The following is a 20,137-nucleotide window of genomic DNA, read 5'->3' as shown; positions in this document are numbered from 1 at the left end:
GCTTAATGTGTATATCCTTTCCTTATTAGCCCTCCCAAAATGCATCACCTCAGACTTCTCTGAATTAAATTCCATTTGCCACTGCTCTGCCCACCTGACCAGTAGATTGATATCCTCCTGCAGCCCATGACTTTCCTCTTCATTATCAACTACACAGCCAATTTTAGTGTTGTCTGCAAACTTCTTAATCATACTCCCTATATTCAAATCTAAATCGTTGATATATACCACAAAAAGCAAGGGACCCAGTACTGAGCCCTGCGGAACACCACTGGAAACATCCTTCCAATCACAAAAACATCCATCAATCATTACCCTTTGCTTCCTACCTCCAAGCCAATTTTGGATCCAAACTTGCCACTTTGCCCTGGATCCTATGGGCTTTAACCTTCATGACCAGTCTACCATGCGGGACATTATCAAAAACCTTGCTAAAGTCCATATATACTACATCGTACGCACTATGCTTATCGACCCTCTTGGTTACCTCCTCAAAAAATTCAATCAGGTTAATCAAACACGATCTTCCCTTAAATCCGTGCTGGCTGTCCCTAATTATTCTTTGCCTAACCAAATGCAGATTTATCCTGTCTTTCAGGATTTTTTCCAATAATTTTCCCACCACTGACGTTAGGCTCACAGGCCTGTAATTACTCGGCCTATCCCTTTTTCCCTTCTTAAACAAGCGTACTACATTAGCAGTTCTCCAATCCTCCGGCATCATGCCCCTATCCAAAGAGGACTGGAAAATGATGGTCACGCTCTCTGCTATTTCCTCTTTTACTTCGCTCAAGAACCTGGGATGCATTTCATCTGGGCCTGGGGATTTATCTACTTTCAAAGCTGCTAAACCCCTTAATACTTTCCCTCTCACTATATTTATTTCATCCAGAATATCTCACTCCTCCTCTATAGCAATATCTGCATTACCTCTTTCCTTTGTGAAAACAGATGCAAAGTATTCATTAAGAACCTCACCAACATCTTCCACCTCCACACAAAGATTACCTTCATGGTCTCTAATAGGCCCTACCCTTTCCTTAGTTACCCTCTTACTCTTACTATATTTATAGAACATCTTAGGGTTTTCCTTAATTTTACTGGCCATGAATTTCTTGTGCTTTCTCTTAGCATTCCTAATATCCTTTTTAATTTTGCCTCTTAATTTTCTATATTCTCTAAAGATTCTAAAGTATTTAGCTGTTGATATGTGACATAAGCATCCCTTTTTTTCTTAATCCTCCCCTGTAAGTCCTTAGACATCCAGGAGGCTCCAGAATAATTTTTCCCAACCTTTTTTTTTTTAAGGGCACATGTTTGGCCTGGACCTTTCGGATCTCCTCCTTGAATGCCTTACTGTTCCGACACTGATTTACCCACAAGTAGCTGTTTCCAGTCCACTATGGCCAAATCACTCCTTAACTTAGCAAAATTAGCTTTTCCCCAATTTGGAACTTTTATTCCAGGCCTATTCTTGTCCTTATCCATAACCAACTTGAATTATGGTCATTGGCACCCAAATGCTCCCCCACTAATACCCCTTCAACCTGCCCAGCTTTATTCCCCAAAAATAAATCCAAGACCACCCCCTCTCATGTTGGGCTTGCTACATACTGACTAAAAAAGTTCTCTTGAATGCATTTCAAGAATTCTGCACACTCTGTACCCTTCACACTAAATTTGTCCCAATCAATATTTGGAGAGTTAAAATCCCCTACTATTACTACCCTATGGTTTTTAGACTTCACAGCAATTTGCCTATATATTTGCTCCTCTGTCTCCCTCCCAGTGTTTGGGGGTCTATAATACACTCCCAGCAGTGTGATCGCCCCCTTTTTATTTTTCAATTCGACCCATATGGCCTCAGTTAATGATCCCTCTAACATATCATCCCTCCTCACCACTGTAATAGTTTCTTTAATCAGTACCGCAAACCCCCCCCCCCAACTTTTTTTACCCCCCTCTCTATCTTGTCTAAATATCCTGTAGCCAGGAATATTGATCTGCCAAACCTGCCCCTCTCAGCCATGTTTCTGTAATGGCTATAATGTCATACTCCCAATTTTCTACCTGTGTTCTTAGTTCATCCGCCTTATTCGCTATACTCCTTGCATTAAAGTATATACCATTCAGCACAGGAAGACCTCCTTGCTTACTACGTACTAAGACCTGTGTCCTCTGTCTTACAGATTCGCTTTCTAGATTCTTGCTGTCCAACAACTACTTTTCATCCTTCCCTTTTGAATTCATTCTCAGGTTCCCATCTCCCTGCCAAGCTAGTTTAAACTCCCCAACAGCACGAGCAAAACTCCCCGCGAGGATATTGGTCCTGGTACTGTTGAGATGCAACCCATCCGATTTGTACAGGTCCCATCTCCCCCAGAAGTGGTCCCAATGCCTCAAGAATTTAAAGTCCTCCCTCCTACACCAATTTTCCAGCCGTGTTCATCTTCTCTATCCTTCTATTCTTATACTCATTAGCACGTGGCACCGGTAGTAACCCGGAGATTACTACCTTTGATGTCCTACCCTTTAATTTTCTTCCTAGCTCCCTAAATTCTTCCTTTAGGACCTCATTACTCATTTTATCTATGTTGTTGGTCCCGATATGGACCATGACCTCGAGCTGTTTACTCTTTCCCCCCCCCCCCCCCCCCCCAAAAACCAGGAAGCCCTGCGTCTGCTCTGTTTTGAAGGAGCAAGGAGAGGTTTAGGCAGGGTGTTCTGAGCCTCCGGAGGAGATTATAGAGATATGGAGGGATTTAAAAATAAGGATGTGAATTTTGAAATTGAGGCGTTGCTTAACCGGAAGCCAATGTAGGTCAGCGAGCACAGGGATGATGGGTGAGCGGGATTTGTTGCGAGTTCAGACACAGGCAGCTGAGTTTTAGATCACCTCTAGTTTACGTAGGGTAGAATATGGGAGGCCAGCCAGGAGAGCATTGGAATAGTTAAGTCTAGAGGTAACAAAGGCTTGGATGAGCGCTTCAGCAGAGGATGAGCTAAGGCAAGGGCAGAGATGGACGATGTTACGGAGGTGGAAATAGGCGGTCTTAGATATGCTGCGGGTATGTGGTCGAAAGCTCATTTCAGGGTCAAATATGACACCAAGATTGTGAACAGTCTGGTTCAGCCTCAGACAGAAGTTGGGGAGAGGGATGGAGTCAGTGTCTAGGGAACTGAGTTTGTGGCGGGGACCAAAAACAATAGCTTCAGTCTTCCCAATAGTCAATTGGAGAAAATTTCTGCTCATTCAGAACTGGATGTCAGACAATTTAGAGACTGTGAAGGGATCGAGAGAAGTGGTATCAAGATAGAGTTGGGAGTCATCAGCGTACATGTGGAAACTGATGCTGTGTTTCTGGATAATGTTGCCAAGGGGCAACATGTAGATGAGAAATAGGAGGAGGCCAAGGATAGATCCTTGGGGGGACACCAGAGGTAATGATGCGGGGATGGGAAGCCAAGCCATTGCAGGTGATTCTCTGGCTACGATTAGATAGATAAGAATGGGATCAGGCGAGTGCAGTCCCACCCAGCTGGACAACAGTGGAGAGGCATTGGAAAAGGATGGAGTCGTCAACAGTGTCAAAGGCTGCAAACAAGTCGAGGATGAGGGGGGCTAGTTTGTCTTTGTCACAGTTACAAAGGATGCAATTTGATGAGAGCCGTTTCGGTATTGTGGCAGGTGCAGAAACCGAATTGGAGGGATTCAAACATGGAATTGTGGCAAAGATGGGCACGGATATGGGAGGTGACAACACGTTCAAGGACTTTGGAGAGGAAAGATAAAATCATCAAACTGAAGCATAGGTTAGTTGGTACTTAAATTTCAAAATATGCTTTATGGTATATTTTAAAAGGCAGGTAACTATAGGCCGGTTAGTTTAACATCTGTAGTGGGGAAAATGCTTGAAACTATCTAAGGAAGAAATAGCGGGACATCTGGATAGGAATAGTGCAATCAAGCAGACGCAGCATGGATTCATGAAAGGGAAATCATGTTTAACTAACTTACTGGAATTCTTTGAGGATATAACGAGCATGGTGGATAGAGGTGTACCGATAGATGTGGTGTATTTAGATTTCCAAAAGGCATTCGATAAGTTGCCACACAAAAGGTTACTGCAGAAGATAAAGGTACGCGGAGTCAGAGGAAATGTATTAGCATGGATAGAGAATTGGCTGGCGAACAGAAAGCAGAGAGTCGGGATAAATGGGTCCTTTTCCGGTTGGAAATCAGTGGTTAGTGGTGTGCCACAGGGATCAGTGCTGGGACCACAACTGTTTACAATATACATCGATGACCTAGAGGAGGGGACAGAATGTAATGCAACAAAATTTGCAGATGATACTAAGATTAGTGGGAAAGCGGGTTGTGTAGAGGACTCAGAGAGGCTGCAAAGAGATTTGGATAGGTTAAGCAAATGGGCTAAGGTTTGGCAGATGGAATACAATGTTGGAAAGTGTGAGGTCATCCACCTTGGGGGAAAAAAAACAGTAAAAGGGAATATTATTTGAATGGGGAGAAATTACAACATGCTGCGGTGCAGAGGGACCTGGGGGTCCTTGTGCATGAAAAAAAAAAACTCTTAGAGTCCTTGTGCATGAATCCCAAAAGGTTAGTTTGAAGGTGCAGCAGGTAATCAGGAAGGCTAATGGAATGTTGGCCTTCATTGCGAAAGGGATGGAGTACAAAAGCAGGGAGGTGTTGCTGCAACTGTATAAGGTATTGGTAAGGCTGCACCTGGAGTACTGCGTGCAGTTTTGGTCACCTTACTTAAGGAAGGATATACTAGCTTTGGAAGGGGTACAGAGACGATTCACTAGGCTGATTCAAGAAATGAGGGGGTTGCCTTATGATGATAGATTGAGTAGACTGGGTCTTTACTCCTTGGAGTTCAGAAGGATGAGGGGTGATCTTATAGAAACATTTAAAATCAAGAAAGGGATAGACAAGATCGAGGCAGAGAGGTTGTTTCCATTGGTGGGGGAGACTAGAACTAGGGGGCACAGCCTCAAAATACGGAGGAGCCAATTTAAAACCGAGTTGAGAAAGAATTTCTTCTCCCGGAGGGTTGTGAATCTGTGGAATTCTCTGCCCAAAGAAGCAGTTGAGGCTGGCTCATTGAATGTTTTCAAGTCAAAGAATGTTTTAAGCAATAAGGTAATTAAGGGTTACGGGGAGAGGGTGGGTAAGTGGAGCTGAGTCCACGACCAGATCAGCCATGATCTTAATGAATGGCGGAGCAGGCTCGAGGGGCTAGATGGCCTACTCCTGTTCCTAATTCTTATGTTCTTATATTGTAAATATAATAGTAATGATTCTCTTATTTCTATTTCTGAGATCAAGGTAATGTGTATCAGAAAACTACTGGATTTTATATAAATCAGTTGTGCATTTTATTCACAATTAAAATGTATAGCTTAACAAAAAAACACATTTGTTATGCATTTCATTTTAAAGATAATTAGTTTTAATAGGAATCAATATTTTTCTCCCCAATATAACATTCTTGTGACATTATGCTTTAGTGATTAAGGGGTATATAATTTCTTTCCCCCACGTTTGTGCATTCTATCGCTCCCACTCTCTTTTAAAACTGTAATTACAGAAATGTAACTTACTACTTTTAACATTTTCACTTTTCACTTTTTAATCAGTTAGTTTTATTATAATTAGCTTCAACTTTCTGACCTTTGTTTGGTTCTAATACGTGACCCGTTAGTCATCCCAGCTCTGTGACTGACCATTATTAGCTTCAGCACACCACCAACAACTCCCTCTCCTTCTGCACGAATCCCATGGTTCCTGATCCTAGATTCATTCCTATATTAATGTTTAGAACATCTCCGTGCCAAGAACGGGCTTAAATTGTTTCGAGAGTTTATTGCCCTTTTCCTCTCTGTGCCAATGTATGCAGTTGGCATCCCGAACTCAGCTGCTGAGCTCGAGCCAAATTTCTCCCCCCCCCCCCCCCCCCACTACCTTTGCTCTGCCAGGAAGGTTTATTTCACTTCTCTCTCTGCTTACATTTAAAGTCAGTATCCTAAACTTGTCTGCAGGCCTCCCATTCAGTTCTCAGTGGGAGCAACACTACTTGTGCTTTGGGCCCATTTAGCAGCAAGCCTCGCCGAAGACGAAAGTGTGTTACTATTGCAAACTGCTCCAGATGTACCTTTCTGGAGGTCCGCCTACATTTTCCTGTGTCTCCTCTCCGATTTCAACTAGCCTTTGCCCCATCCCTCCATAATACTGTGAGACCTCCTCAATATTGCCAATTGCTGTGCCTACACTCCAGAACTCACTCCCAGTACCCGGGACTAACAGCCCAGTGCTCCCACACCCTAAGACCCCTCACCTAGACCCTAACACTACCCTCCATGACACCCAAACCCAGGGTCCCTTCTCAGTCCTAAGAGACTTTAGAATCCTAAAGTGCTTCCAAAAGCCAAAATCTCCCTTCCCATGACAACATTGCTGGAATCCCTCCCAGTACTCCAGATCCAGAAAGTGTTTGATGAGGTGTCACATAAGAGACTTCTGAAAATGAAGATACGTGGCATTAAAAGGGATATGGTGCATGAAACATAGAAGCAGGAGTAGGCTGTTCAGCCCCTCGATCCTTTGCTATTCAATTAGATTATGGATGTTCTGCATGTCAACTCCATTTCCCTGCCTTTTGATCCATTTCTCTAATACTTCTACCGAACAAAAGTCTATCACCCTCAGTCTTGAAAATTCCAATTAAGCCAGCATCCACAGCCTTTTGGGAAGCGAGTTCTAGATTTTCACTGCCTTTGTCTGAAAAAGTGCTTCCTGATTTCACTCTTAAATAGCCTAGCTCTAATTTTAATTTATGCTCTCTTGTTCTATTTCCCCTACCAGAGGAAATAGTTTTTCTGTGTCTAGCCTATTGACCCCCTTGATCATTTTAAATACCTCAGTTAGATCACATCGCAACCTTCTAAACTCAAGGAAATACTAGCCAAGTTTATGTGACCTGTCCTCATAATTTAACCTTTTAAGCTCTGGTGTTATTCTGGTGAATCTACGCTGTAATCCTGCCAATGTATCTTTCCTGAGGTTTGGTGTCATGTCCAAAACTGCATTACTCCAAATGGAGCCTGACTAAAGCTTTGTACAACTAAAGCATCGCTTACTCACTATTGTAGTCCAGTCCCTTTTGAGATAAAGGCCAACATTCCATTAGCCTTTTTGATGACTTTTTGTACCCGTGCACTAGCTTTTAGTTATTTGTGTATTTGGACACCTATATCCCTTTGCTCCTCCATTGCTCCTAGTCCTTCACCTTTTTTTTTTAAATCCACTTTTTCTTTCTCTGAGCCAAAGTGGATGACCTCGCACTTCCTTACATTGAACTCCATCTGCCATGGTTTTGTTGACTCACTTAGTCTGTGTCCCTTTTTATAATTTCCTGCTCCCATCAACACAACTTACGGTGCCTACTAACTTAGTGTCATCTGAAGACCTATCGTCATGTCCCACCAATCAAAGAACAAACCCTTTATCCCTAGTCTATGTCTCCAGTATCCCCCTAATTATCAACCCATATCAAACATTACATCCAATTCCATGCGCTTTAATTGCTAATCTCTTGTTCGGAACCTTATCAAATGCCTTCTAGAAGTCTATATAGACAATATCCATACGCACTCCCCTATCCACTGCACTAGTGACATCCTCAAAAAAATTTAACTAGATTAGTCAGACATGGCTTGCCCTTCGCAAATCCTTGCTGACTCTCTTTGAGCACTTGGACAGGTAAAGGACAGGTATAAGTTGATCAGTCACTCTGTCTCTGTTGATATATTACAATAGCTTCCACACACTTGATGTTAAACAGACATCTTGGTTTCTCTTGTTCTCCCTTCTTAAATAATGGATTGGCATTTGGAATTTTCCAATCTACAGGCAAAATTCTTGAATCTAGAGAGCTTTGGAAAATTATGGTGGTTACATCTGCAATTTCGTAACCGATACTTTCTAATATCCTGGGGTGGAGACAGTCACGTCCTGGAGATTTGCCTATCTTAAGTCCCATTATTTTCTTAATTACCATTTTTTACTTAAATGCACCAAGTTCCTTCCCTTGACTTATTTTTAGGTTCCCTTGTATTACTGATATTTTGTCCTCTTCCTTCACTGAGAACAGATACAAAGCACTCATTTAATAAGTCTCCCATTTTCTTATTATCCATTATAATCTGGCTTGCATCTGTCATTAATAGGCCCACATTCCCCTTTACCATTCTCCTAATATATTTATAAAAGTTTTTCTGTTGGTTTTGATATCATTTGCTAGTTTTTTTTGCATATTCTCTTTTTGCACCTCTAATTATTTTCTTTGTATTCCCTTATTGTTTTTTATAACTCTCATTCTGTTGGATTTCCAACTTTCCTTGCATTTGCGTAAGCCTTTTCTTTTGCTTGATACAATTTCTTACCATAGGGTAGAGCACTGATGGGATGTATAACTTAAATGGTAAAATTCTAAAGAGTGGAAGACTGAGAGATTTAAGTGCAGATATATAAGTATTTAAAGATCGTCATGCAGGTGGAGTAGAATAACTACAAAACAAAATGGGACTCTAGGTTTTATTTAAGGGGAATTTAATCATAAAAGCCAAGAAGTGATATTTAATTTATACAGCATATTCTTTAGGCCCCAAATGGAGTAGTGTGTGCAGTTCTGGGAACTTCATTATATGTTGCATATTGGATCCATGGAAAGGATACAGCAGTTTCACTAGAATTACACCAGGATAAGAAGTCATAATTAAGAAAGGTCCAAAAATTTGGGGCTTCTTTCATTGGATCAGAAATAGTTAAAGAAGAACATAAGAAATAGCAGGAGTAGGCCATACGGCCCCTCGAGCCTGCTCAGCCATTTAAAAGATCATGGCTGATCCAATCATGGACTCGGGTCCACTTCCCTGCCTGCTCCCCATAACCCCTTATTGTTTAAGAAACTGTCTATTTCTGTCTTAAATTTATTCAATGACCCAACTTCCACAGCTCTCTGAGGCAACGAATTCCACAGATTTACAACCCTCAGAGAAGAAATTTCTCCTCATGTCAATTTTAAATGGGTGGCCCCTTATTCTAAGATTTTGCCCTCTAGTTCTAGTCTAGTCTCCCCTATCAGTGGAAACATCCCCTCTGCATCCACCTTGTCAAGCCCCCTCATAATCTTAATACGTTTCTATAAGATCATCTCTCATTCTTCTGAACTCCAATGAGTAGAGGCCTAACCTACTCAACCTTTCCTCATAAGTTAACCCCCTCCTCTCCGGAATCAACCTAGTGAACCTTCTCTGAACTGCTTCCAAAGCAAGTATATCCTTTCGTAAATGTGGAAACCAAAACTGCATGCAGTATTCCAGGTGTGGCCTTACCAATACCCTGTATAGCTGTAGCAAGACTGCTTTTATACTCCATTCCCTTTGCAATAAAAGCCAAGATTCCATTGGCCTTCTTGATCACTTTTTGTACCTGCATACTATCCTTTTGTGTTTCATGCACAAGTACCCCCAGGTTCCGCTGTACTGCAGCATTTTGCAATCTTTCTCCATTTAAATAATAACTTGCTCTTTGATTTTTTTTCTGCCAAGGTGCATGACCTCACACTTTCCAACCTTATACTCCATCTGCTAAATGTTTTCCCACGCACTTAGCCTGTCTATCCCTTTTGCAGATTTTTTGTGTCCTCCTCTCACGTTGCTTTTCCTCCCATCTTTGTATCGTCAGCAAATTTGGCTACCTTACACTCAGTCCCTTCTTCCAAGTCGTTAATATAGATTGTAAATGGTTGGGGTCCCAGCACTGATCCTTGCAGCACCCCACTAGTTACTGATTGCCAACCAGAGAATGAACTATTTATCCCGACTAATAGAAATAACTAATAGAAGTTTTCAACATTATGAAAGGTTATCAGATAGTAAATAATGAAAACTTTTCTTCCACTAGTTGGTGCATCAGTAAAAAGGGGGAGGAACATAAACTCATGATTATGACTCGAATGATGAAGGGGAAAGTGAGGAATAATTTTGACATGAAGCCCATCAGAACAAGGGATACTTTACTATATATGGTTGTTGAGACATAGACAAACATTATTAAATGCTCATGCAGATTTTTGGCTGATCACTGTTTTGTGAAATGCTTTGGAACTTATTTTTTATGTTAAAGGTGCTGTATAACAAGAAGTTGTTGTTTTTGTGGCCAAGATGAACAATAAGCTCACTGTTGCTGCTGTTATTAGCTGATCTGTGGGGAGGTGGAATCAGTTGACTTGGAGATGCAGTGTCATCAGTTTTCAATAGTTTCAGTATTTCAGAGCAACTTTTAAGCTTTTAAGAACTTTCTCTGAACACCCTCGACAAGGATAAGGGAATAAAATGTTCTCATTTTTAAAACTAGAAAAAAGTGGTAATTATAAAATAGCAGAAATAGAAATAATTTGATAGTGAAATAAAATAATTTTCCTATTGGTCATTCATAATTAAACATTAAATTCCACCCACCAACAGTTTATAAAATGATAGCATTAAATAAGCTACTGCAGCCTCGCATTAAAATATGTAACTGGTGGAGCATGAGTGGTCTGCCTGTTTATAATAATTCAGTCAGTAAGCTAATGAATCCAGTTTGCAGTGTATAATTACAAAATGTACCAGCATATTTTGGCATCATAATAAGGTTAATTCACTTTATCAGGAAACTGCACTCCAGAAAAAAATTGAGGTTTAGTGAAGAACATTTCTGCATTGCCAGTGGCTTCCATTTGTATTATCCTTGTTGATTTGATTTAGCACTTGAGCATTGTTCACTGCTACTGTTCACTGCTTTACCTTATCAAAAAGATTACTTCTCAAACAAAAATGACAGTAATAAACATAAGAAGTAGATAGTAAATATTCTTGCTCTAATGAGCAGCTACAGTTGTTTGGCGATATGAATGACAATTTTAGGAACAATGTGAAGTGAAACTTATCTTGTCCATGCTTTAATGAGCAGAGCAAGACTTGACTTTATACAAAGTTTTCCTTTTGTTCCCCTTGACCTTCCCCCCCCCCCCCCCCCCCGGCTTCACTTCCTCAACCTTGTTGAGCTATTTTCCATCTTCCTTTTTCTGGTTTCTAATTGTTTTTCCGTTTCTAGTGTAGCTCACTTCTGCTAGCTATTTCACTTCAACTTGGTGCAAACCATGACATAATTTGTGTTTTCTTTATTACAATTGTTGAGACGAAGAATTATACAAAAATCTTTATGCAACACAGTTCCAATTGCCAGCAATTCAGTCCTCCAGTTTTATCTATACTGACCCTGGCTTCAAACATTTTAACTAGAATTCTTGTAGCTTGATCAGTGTTCCACTTTCAGAATCGGAGAGAAAGAAGTAGATTAGTTAGACGCAAACACATGGACATCACGTTGAGAAACTGAGTGGCAAAGAAGCAGTGACTTTTTTTGTCACTGGACAATGCCATGAATCATTAAATTGAATAAACTATGTGTGGATAATACTAAATGTGTGTATAACAATACACAGTGCGTTGTCTAAGACCACTGTCATTATAAAATAGCATATTCTTTGATCAATCATGAGCAATGCCAAAATAATTTTTCCTGTAAATTTAGCATTGGTATAATGCTCTCAGACTGTTCACATGCATGAGTGACATTGATCGAAACTTACAGTAATTTGAAATTGCAAAATTGGTCAATGGTTTATAGTGTATAACAAGTTCTGGTTGAATTGGTTGATATACCGGATGTGCAATGAGACTCAGTGGTTTACCAAAAAAAAATAAACTTCTGAATGACAGCCACATAACTCTGTATTTTTCTCAAAATTGAGCCACATTTGGTTATTTTATTTATACCTGATGCTCACTAATTGAGTTGAAATACATTTTTTTTTAACATGGAACAACATAATGACTTTATTCTTTGGAGATTACCATAGTTTATTATTTCTTAATGCACCATGATGCAGAGTTGCTATTCTGTGTTGGTCATATGGCAGCTGGTGAATTTAGTGAGGAGATAGGTTGGCTGGTGTGCACATGTGACAGAAATTACAAAAAAAAAGTATTTTTCTTTCCGAATGACCGTCAACAATGAATGAAAGGTTTGGTAACTAAATAACTGTAGCTGATGGTAAATGATATAATGGAAGATATTTTAAAATGCTCCTGCTTTGGTTGTGTGTGTAATGTGTTGTGATATCTTGGAAGTCAAATTATTAGTTTTCAGCAATTATTCACCAACCATAAAACTAATGTTTTGTCCATATGTGATTTAAAGAGCACCATGTTGAATTATGTATTTGTTTTATATGTGAACATTATTTTTGATTTGCAGCCCGTATATGGATGTTCCTATTAACTTTTATTTTGTTCAAATTGAATACTTAATTTCACTCCATTGAAATTATTTAGAACAAGACAGATATATGAAGTCGGAGTAGAACAGTTTAGCTTAACATGTATCATAAAGCTGAATTTAAATTTTAATAGAAAATCTTTGTTTTCTGTTCTCAGTCTGATATCATTCATCAGAGTGTTTTTGAACTGATCCACACTGAAGATAGAGCTGAATTTCGTCGACAACTTCACTGGGCTCTGAATCCAGCTTCTGACCCTGAATTGGGACAGCTAGTTCAAGGTAGTACTGCAAATTCACTTACATTTTTTTGAACGAATCCAATGAACAAGCCCCCATTTCTGTGCAATGGGGAAAGCTCATCTCACTTATTTACACTTTTACAAATCAACCACAAAAAATAGCATCGAAATGTAACTTGTGAAAGACCGTAAGATGGAAAATGTGAAATTCAAACCCTCCTCCCCCAGTTAAATACATGTTATTAAGTTTGGGATCTCTTCAATAGACTGTTCCACTGCATTTGCTCTGAGGAACTATGGGCCCAAGTTTCCACACGATAAAAAACGGGTGCCCCTCCGAGCTGGGCGCCCGTTTTTCACGCCTAAAACGGCGCCGGAAAAAAAAACGCGCGATTCTGGAGCGCCCTGCAACTCCTTGTCTGTTTGGCGCGGCGCCCAGGGGGGCGGAGCCTACACTCGCGCCGATTTTGTACGTGGGAGGGGGCGGGTACTATTTAAATTAGTTTTTTTCCTGCCGGCAACGCTGCGCGTGCGCGTTGGAGCGTTCGCGCACACGCAGTGTGAAGGAAACATTGGCACTCGGCCATTTTTGTAGTTCTTTGTAGCTGTTTAGTTTTTGAACATTTTTTAATAAAAGCACATTGCCATCAGCACTGAGAAGGCTGCAGGAAGCCTCAGAAAGTTGAGGCAGCCGTTTCCCGACGACCTCCCCCTTTTGCCGTCGGGAAATGGCTCCTCAATTTCTGAGGCTTCCTGCAGCCTTCTGTCTCCTTCCCTCCCGCCCGCCCGCCGTCTGGAACGGCTTCCTCCCCCCCCCCCCCCCCCGGTTCGGTCGGCGGTCGGTTCCCGGCCGTCTGGAACGGCTTCCTTCCACCCCCCCCCCCCCCCCGGCATTCGGGAAAGGCTGCCTCGTTTTGTGAGGCTTTCTGCAGAATTCTCCCTGGCTGAAGCACTTTCACACAGGTAGGAAGATGGTTTATTTAATCTTTTTGCTTATAAATTTTTATTCAGGTTGGATTTATTTGTATAATATTTGTATAAGTATAAATAAGGATTTATTGTAGGATTTAATGACTTCCCTCCCCGCCCCCCCCCCACCTCGTTCTGGACGCCTAATTTGTAACCTGCGCCTGATTTTTTAATGTGTAGAACAGGTTTTTTCAGTTCTACAAAAATCTTCACTGGCTCCATTCTAAGTTAGTTTGGAGTACGTTTTCACTGTGGGAACTTTGAAATCAGGCGTCAGTGGCCGGACACGCCCCCTTTTGAAGAAAAAATTCTGTTCCAAAGTGGAACTGTTCTACCTGACTAGAACTGCAGAAAAAAAAATGTGGAGAATTGCGATTTCTAAGATAGTCCGTTCTCCACCAGTTGCTCCTAAAAATCAGGCGCAAATCATGTGGAAACTTGGGCCCATTATCTTGTATTATTACAGGTAACAAAATATGTATGTCAATCTCCAGTTTTTAACTGCATTTAACTGAGTGAGCATAAGCAGTGCAGTATTGCCTGAGGTCTTTCACTTCTATTGATCGCTATGTAGGGGCAATGATAAACATAAACATAAGAAATAGGAGCAGGAGTAGGCCATTTGGCCCCTCAATTCAATAAGATCATGGCTGATCTGATCTTGACCTCAACTCCACTTCCTTGCTTGCTCCCCATAACCCTTGACTCTCTTATTGTTCAATTGTACTATTCGGATGTATGTACTATTCGGGGGCAAAATACAGCCATAGCTGGAATTCTTTCTTTGCCCAGAAAATTTCTTACTTTCACTGCTTAAGTGAAACTTTAAAGAATTTAGCTGTGTAAATATTAGAGAGAAAGAACTTGCATTTATATAGCACTTTTTATGAACCTGTAGACATCCCAAAAAGCTTTACAGCCCTGAAAGTAAATTTGAAGTGTAGTCACTGTCGTAATGTACTGCTAAGGAAAACAAATCTGTGTTTGATAGAATAAAGGATATTGTGCTAAGTGTTCAAACACTTTATTGACCTTTCTCTTCCCCCAACTTCTTCCTATAGCCGAGACTGAGAATTATTTCACATTACAAAATTAAGTTTACATTTAAATGCTGTGGTACTTGTAGTCAAGAGTGAATTGCGTAGATCCTGTTCCCGTTGGTTGAATTTCATAATCACAAACATGACATTAAACCTTAAACATTTTGGGCTAAAAATTCATGGCCACCACGAGAGTTGCCGGTAATTCGCGCTGGGGACTGAAGAGTTTTAGCCCAGTGCTAACTCACCATGTAACACCCTCTTGGTGGCGTTAATGCAGGTATTGGAGGGTAAATTGCTGTCCAGAAGTGTGGCGTTCCATCTTAAAACAACCTCTGCAAGCAAGGGAATGTGGCAATCCCTTCTGAAATAAAAAAAAATGAAGTTTAAAAAAATTCAGTTTTCAGCCTTTAAAGCAATGAAACATTGAAAAGAAATCCCAAATGGGAGTCTTTAGCTCTTAAAGCTGAATTCCCTTCCGCACCTCAGAAAATAGGAAAAGTGCTTCAGCACTAACACATATGGCTCAGCAAGCCAGAGAAGGGGCATCCAGGGTCTCGCATGCAGCACACCAGCTTTGTGCAGGAGGTCAACACTGCAAGACGGATCCTCTACTCACAGCTGCCAGGAGGCCTTCCAGAAAGAAGGATGTGGAACTACATCACTAAAGCCGGCCCCAAAGAAATTTCATGATCTCAGACCACTGGTCAAGGTCAGTAAATGCATCTTCAAAAGTTATCTCCTACCAACTGCACCACTAGCCTCACACACTGCTCAATGCACAGCTCCCCCCACCCTCAATCACTCACCTACCAACAATCTGTATCAATCACGAGGCACATCTCCCATTCCTAACCTGACCTCATCCCCTTGGAGGAAACTGTACAGCCCATTCTTGGCATTACATGGCTGAGCCATTGGCCAGCAGCGGGGAAGAAAGGATATAAGGAGCTGGTATCCTCATACGTTATCCTCCTTCTCGCATGCACCTTTTGCTTTCCTGCCCTCCCTCAACACAACTCCACCCTTGTGTCTTCCTCACTTCACACACCCAAGAAATGCAGCCTGCCCAGCTAGTCATTGACCAAGAAGACGGAGAGGAGGAGAGGAGAGTGAAGAAAAAGAGAAACAGTCGCTCAATTTCACACTCAGCTCCTCGCGGTCGACCAGCAAGACCATTTGCAGTGTCCCCCACTGAAAGTCAACAGCCTTCCACCAGCCATGTTGCAGCCATTGAGGTAGCACAGGGTGACAAGTAGGATACTGAGTTGATTTCTTGATGTCATATTGAATGGATAGATGTATAAAGTTAGATTGGAAAGTTTGCTTTGTGTTGGCTTTTATTTCAGCATTGTGGGTAAGAGGATACTATGGTGGTCACTAACAGAGGGAAGGTAAGGTATGGGACAAATGATTAAAGGGGAATTGGTGTTGTGGTCACTGGTACAGCAGGCGGATGATTACATCCCGGATATCCTGGTCAGAAAGGGGTTGTCTGGATTGCATCCTTCCTTCTGCTTCCTCCTGTTCTGTTTCTTCCTCTTCTTTTTCTTTATATACTGCGTCTTCCTCTTCCCTCTGTGAGTGGATGCTGGAAATCTGAAATGACAGCTTAAATTGCTGGAAATACTCAGCAGGTCAGACAGCCTCTTTATCTGAGACATGAACTCTGTTTCTCTCTCCACAGATGCGGCCTGACCTGATTATTTGCAGCACTTTTAGTCTTCTCAGAGGCCTTCCTTTACCATCCGAGGCCTTGCAAGCATCCAGCAACACTCCCTACACACTTAAATGTAATCTTACTTGAAAGATTAGTGTGTCCATTTGAAAGGTGCTGACAGTGCCTCCGTCAGTCTGCTGCATGCCAGGTTTACATGGCGAGCTTAGGAACCCAGCGCTAAGGTCCAAGTTCACCGAGGTGACATTAAGTCGACGTTGCACATTGACTGACATCACCTCTTCATCATTTAAATCTGCAATGCCATCAATCTGCTGGGCTTTGGAAAATGGCGTATGCCACGAGACCCACCACCAGCTGGCGAAAGAGTGGCAGCCATCCTCTCTGCTATTTTTTACCAGTAAGGGGTGGCATTAAGCCCCGAATTTTTAGCCCTTTATTTGTTGCACTGAAATTACTTCTAGTCTAGCATTTAGCATATAGTGATAAAGATGTAAAATTCTAGACTTGTATCATATCTACCAAGTCAAGTTTCGACTATTAATTTTCTATTTGGGCGATGGGGAAAAATTGGCGGTATCAGATCGGCCACCCATTATACACCACATCTGATTTTCCTTTTGATTGAAGTCAATGGGCAGGTGTATTCAAGAGACAACAATGCACAAAGGCACAGGACTGCACCTAGGCTCTCCCATGATTCCCTCCATATGCTTATGGAGGGAGTCACAGCACGCGGTGAGGTCCTCTTCCCTTCTCATGGGCGGAAGAGACCTCCCTAGGAGATCAACACAGCCTGGTTGCACATTGCAGAGGAGGGCACAAGCAGGGATGTGGTCAGGAGGACCTGGGTGCAGTGCTGCAAACGGTTCAGTGATCTCAGTAGATCACGAAACGTGAATACAAAGCCACACTCAACTTCATCCTGCTGTGCCGCTCAAAACATCCCCATTACTCTGCCGTCCCTACCCTACTCCTCCTCATCCTTACACCAACGTACATTGCACCTTCACCCATTCCTCTATCTACATTATCACATCCCTATCTCACTAGCCACACCTCACACTCATCCTAATCCTAGTGCAATCATCCGCATCCTAGTGCAAACATACAAGAGAAGGCCCTTGGGTGTTTTATTCAATGTTCATGTTAAGTTTCTATTAATGTGGTGTTAAACATTGAAACCTTTATTTTCAACACTTTGCATTCTTGGACAGATTTGTGTGCATCTTTGGAAAGGCTTAGTGAGCTACAGTGAATGGTGAGACATAATGGTACCCTCCCCCCCCCCCGCCACAATGGTCATGAGGGTGAAAGGAATGGAATGGGAATTATAGGGATGCTTTATGGTGTTGGTGTGGGGTGGTGCCAAGCTGGCACATCATGTGGCAACCAGAGTGCACAGCATCAAGTAAAGTAAATCTGGCCATGGTGAGACCATCCCTGGCTTCCTGAGCAGCAATGTAGTCAGGTGCTGATGCCCTCTGGCCTCTGCAGTATCAGTTGATTGCGGAGAAGGTTGGTGATGTGCTTGGTGCTGCTGGTGTTGGTGCTGATAGTGGTGGGATTCTGAGGACCAAGGTGAGACAGTATAAAGGAAAGTGGGTGGGAGAGTGGTGGGTGGGGTGGGGGGGGAGAGTGGTGGGTGGGGTGTGGGGGGAGAGTGGTGGGTGGGGTGGGGGGGGAGAGTGGTGGGTGGGGTGGGGGGAGAGAGTGGTGGGTGGGGTGGGGGGGGAGAGTGGTGGGTGGGGTGGGGGGGGAGAGTGGTGGGTGGGGTGGGGGGGGAGAGTGGTGGGTGGGGTGGGGGGGGAGAGTGGTGGGTGGGGTGGGGGGGGAGAGTGGTGGGTGGGGTGGGGGGGGAGAGTGGTGGGTGGGGTGGGGGGGGAGAGTGGTGGGTGGGGTGGGGGGGGAGAGTGGTGGGTGGGGTGGGGGGGGAGAGTGGTGGGTGGGGTGGGGGGGGAGAGTGGTGGGTGGGGTGGGGGGGGAAGAGTGATGGGTGGGGTGGGGGGAAGAGTGGTGGGTGGGGTGGGGGGAAGAGTGGTGGGTGGGGTGGGGCGAAGAGTGGTGGGTGGGGTGGGGTGAAGAGTGGTGGGTGGGGTGGGGTGAAGAGTGGTGGGTGGGGTGGGGCGAAGAGTGGTGGGTGGGGTGGGGCGAAGAGTGGTGGGTGGGGTGGGGTGAAGAGTGGTGGGTGGGGTGGGGTGAAGAGTGGTGGGTGGGGTGGGGGTGTGTGGTGGGTGGGGTGCGGTGGGGGGAAGAGTGGTGGGTGGGGTGGGGGGGGAGAGTGGTGGGTGGGGTGGGGGGGAGAGTGGTGGGTGGGGTGGGGGGGAGAGTGGTGGGTGGGGTGGGGGGGAGAGTGGTGGGTGGGGTGGGGGGGAGAGTGGTGGGTGGGGTGGGGGGGAGAGTGGTGGGTGGGGAGAGTGGTGGGTGGGGAGAGTGGTGGGTGGGGTGGGGGGGGAGAGTGGTGGGTGGGGAGAGTGGTGGGTGGGGTGGGGGGGAGTGTGGTGGGTGGGGTGGGGGGGGAGTGTGGTGGGTGGGGTGGGGGGGGGAGTGTGGTGGGTGGGGTGGGGGGGGAGTGTGGTGGGTGGGGTGGGGGGGGAAGAGTGGTGGGTGGGGTGGGGTGGGGGGGGGGAAGAGTGGTGGGTGGGGTGGGGTGGGGGGGGGGGGAGAGTGGTGGGTGGGGTGGGGTGGGGGGGGGGAGTGTGGTGGGTGGGGTGGGGGGGGGAGTGTGGTGGGTGGGGTGGGGGGGGGAGTGTGGTGGGTGGGGTAGGGGGGAATAGTGGTGGGTGGGGTGGGGTGGGGGGGGAAGAGTGGTGGGTGGGGTGGGGTGGGGGGGGAAGAGTGGTGGGTGGGGTGGGGTGGGGGGGGAAGAGTGGTGGGTGGGGTGGGGTGGGTGGGGTGGGGTGGGGGGGAGTGTGGTGGGTGGGGTGGGGTGGGGGGGAGTGTGGTGGGTGGGGTGGGGTGGGGGGGAGTGTGGTGGGTGGGGTGGGGTGGGGGGGAGTGTGGTGGGTGGGGTGGGGTGGGGGGGAGTGTGGTGGGTGGGGTGGGGTGGGGGGGGGAGTGTGGTGGGTGGGGGGGGAGTGTGGTGGGGGGGAGTGTGGTGGGTGGGGGGGAGTGTGGTGGGTGGGGTGGGGGGGGGAAGAGTGGTGGGGGGGAGTGTGGTGGGTGGGGTGGGGGGGGAAGAGTGGTGAGTGGGGTGTGGGGCAAGAGTGGTGAGTGGGTGGGGGGGGGGGTGGGGTGAGGGGGAGAGTGGGGGGGGGGGTGGGGGTGGGGGTGAGGGGGAGAGGGGGGTGGGGTGAGGGGGAGAGTGGGGGGTGGGGTGAGGGGGAGAGTGGGTGGGTGGGGTGAGGGGGAGAGTGGTGGGTGGGGTGAGGGGGAGAGTGGTGGGTGGGAGAGTGGGGGGTTGGGGTGAGGGGGAGAGTGGGGGGTGGGGTAGAGTGGTGGGTGGGGAGAGTGAGTGGGTGGGGAGAGTGGTGGGGGGGGGTGGGAAGGGTGTGGGGTGGTGGGTGGGGGAGAGTGGGGGTGGGTGAGGGGGAAAGTGGGGGTGGGGTGAGGGGGAGAGTGGGGGGAAGAGTGGGGGAGTGGGGGGGGAAGAGTGGGGGGTGGGGTGAGGGGGAGAGTGGGGGGTGGGGTGAGGGGGAGAGTGGTGGGTGGGGCGTTGGGTGGGGTGGGGTGAGGGGGAGAGTGGGGGGTGGGGTGAGGGGGAGAGTGGTGGGTGGGGGGTGGGGTGAGGGGGAGAGTGGTGGGTGGGGGGTGGGGTGAGGGGGAGAGGTGGGTGGGGGGGGTGGAGGGGGAGAGG

The 20,137-nt window shown here is 45.2% G+C and overlaps 1 protein-coding gene across 1 annotated transcript in view; it reads left to right on the top strand.

Annotated features, from left to right (window-relative positions):
• The window catches only part of LOC139264468 (aryl hydrocarbon receptor-like), a 302,097-nt gene that overhangs the window by 225,538 nt on the left and 56,422 nt on the right, over nt 1-20,137 (top strand). Inside the window, exon 5 of the mRNA XM_070881001.1 lies at nt 12,571-12,694. Coding sequence (XP_070737102.1) covers nt 12,571-12,694 — 124 coding nt within the window. The remainder of the gene's footprint in view (nt 1-12,570; nt 12,695-20,137) is intronic.

Source organism: Pristiophorus japonicus, chromosome 5 (assembly GCF_044704955.1).
Source record: "Pristiophorus japonicus isolate sPriJap1 chromosome 5, sPriJap1.hap1, whole genome shotgun sequence".
NCBI classification, from domain to species: Eukaryota; Metazoa; Chordata; class Chondrichthyes; family Pristiophoridae; genus Pristiophorus; species Pristiophorus japonicus.
Note: the sequence above shows the minus strand (reverse complement) of the source record. Positions and strands in the feature narration are given on the sequence as shown.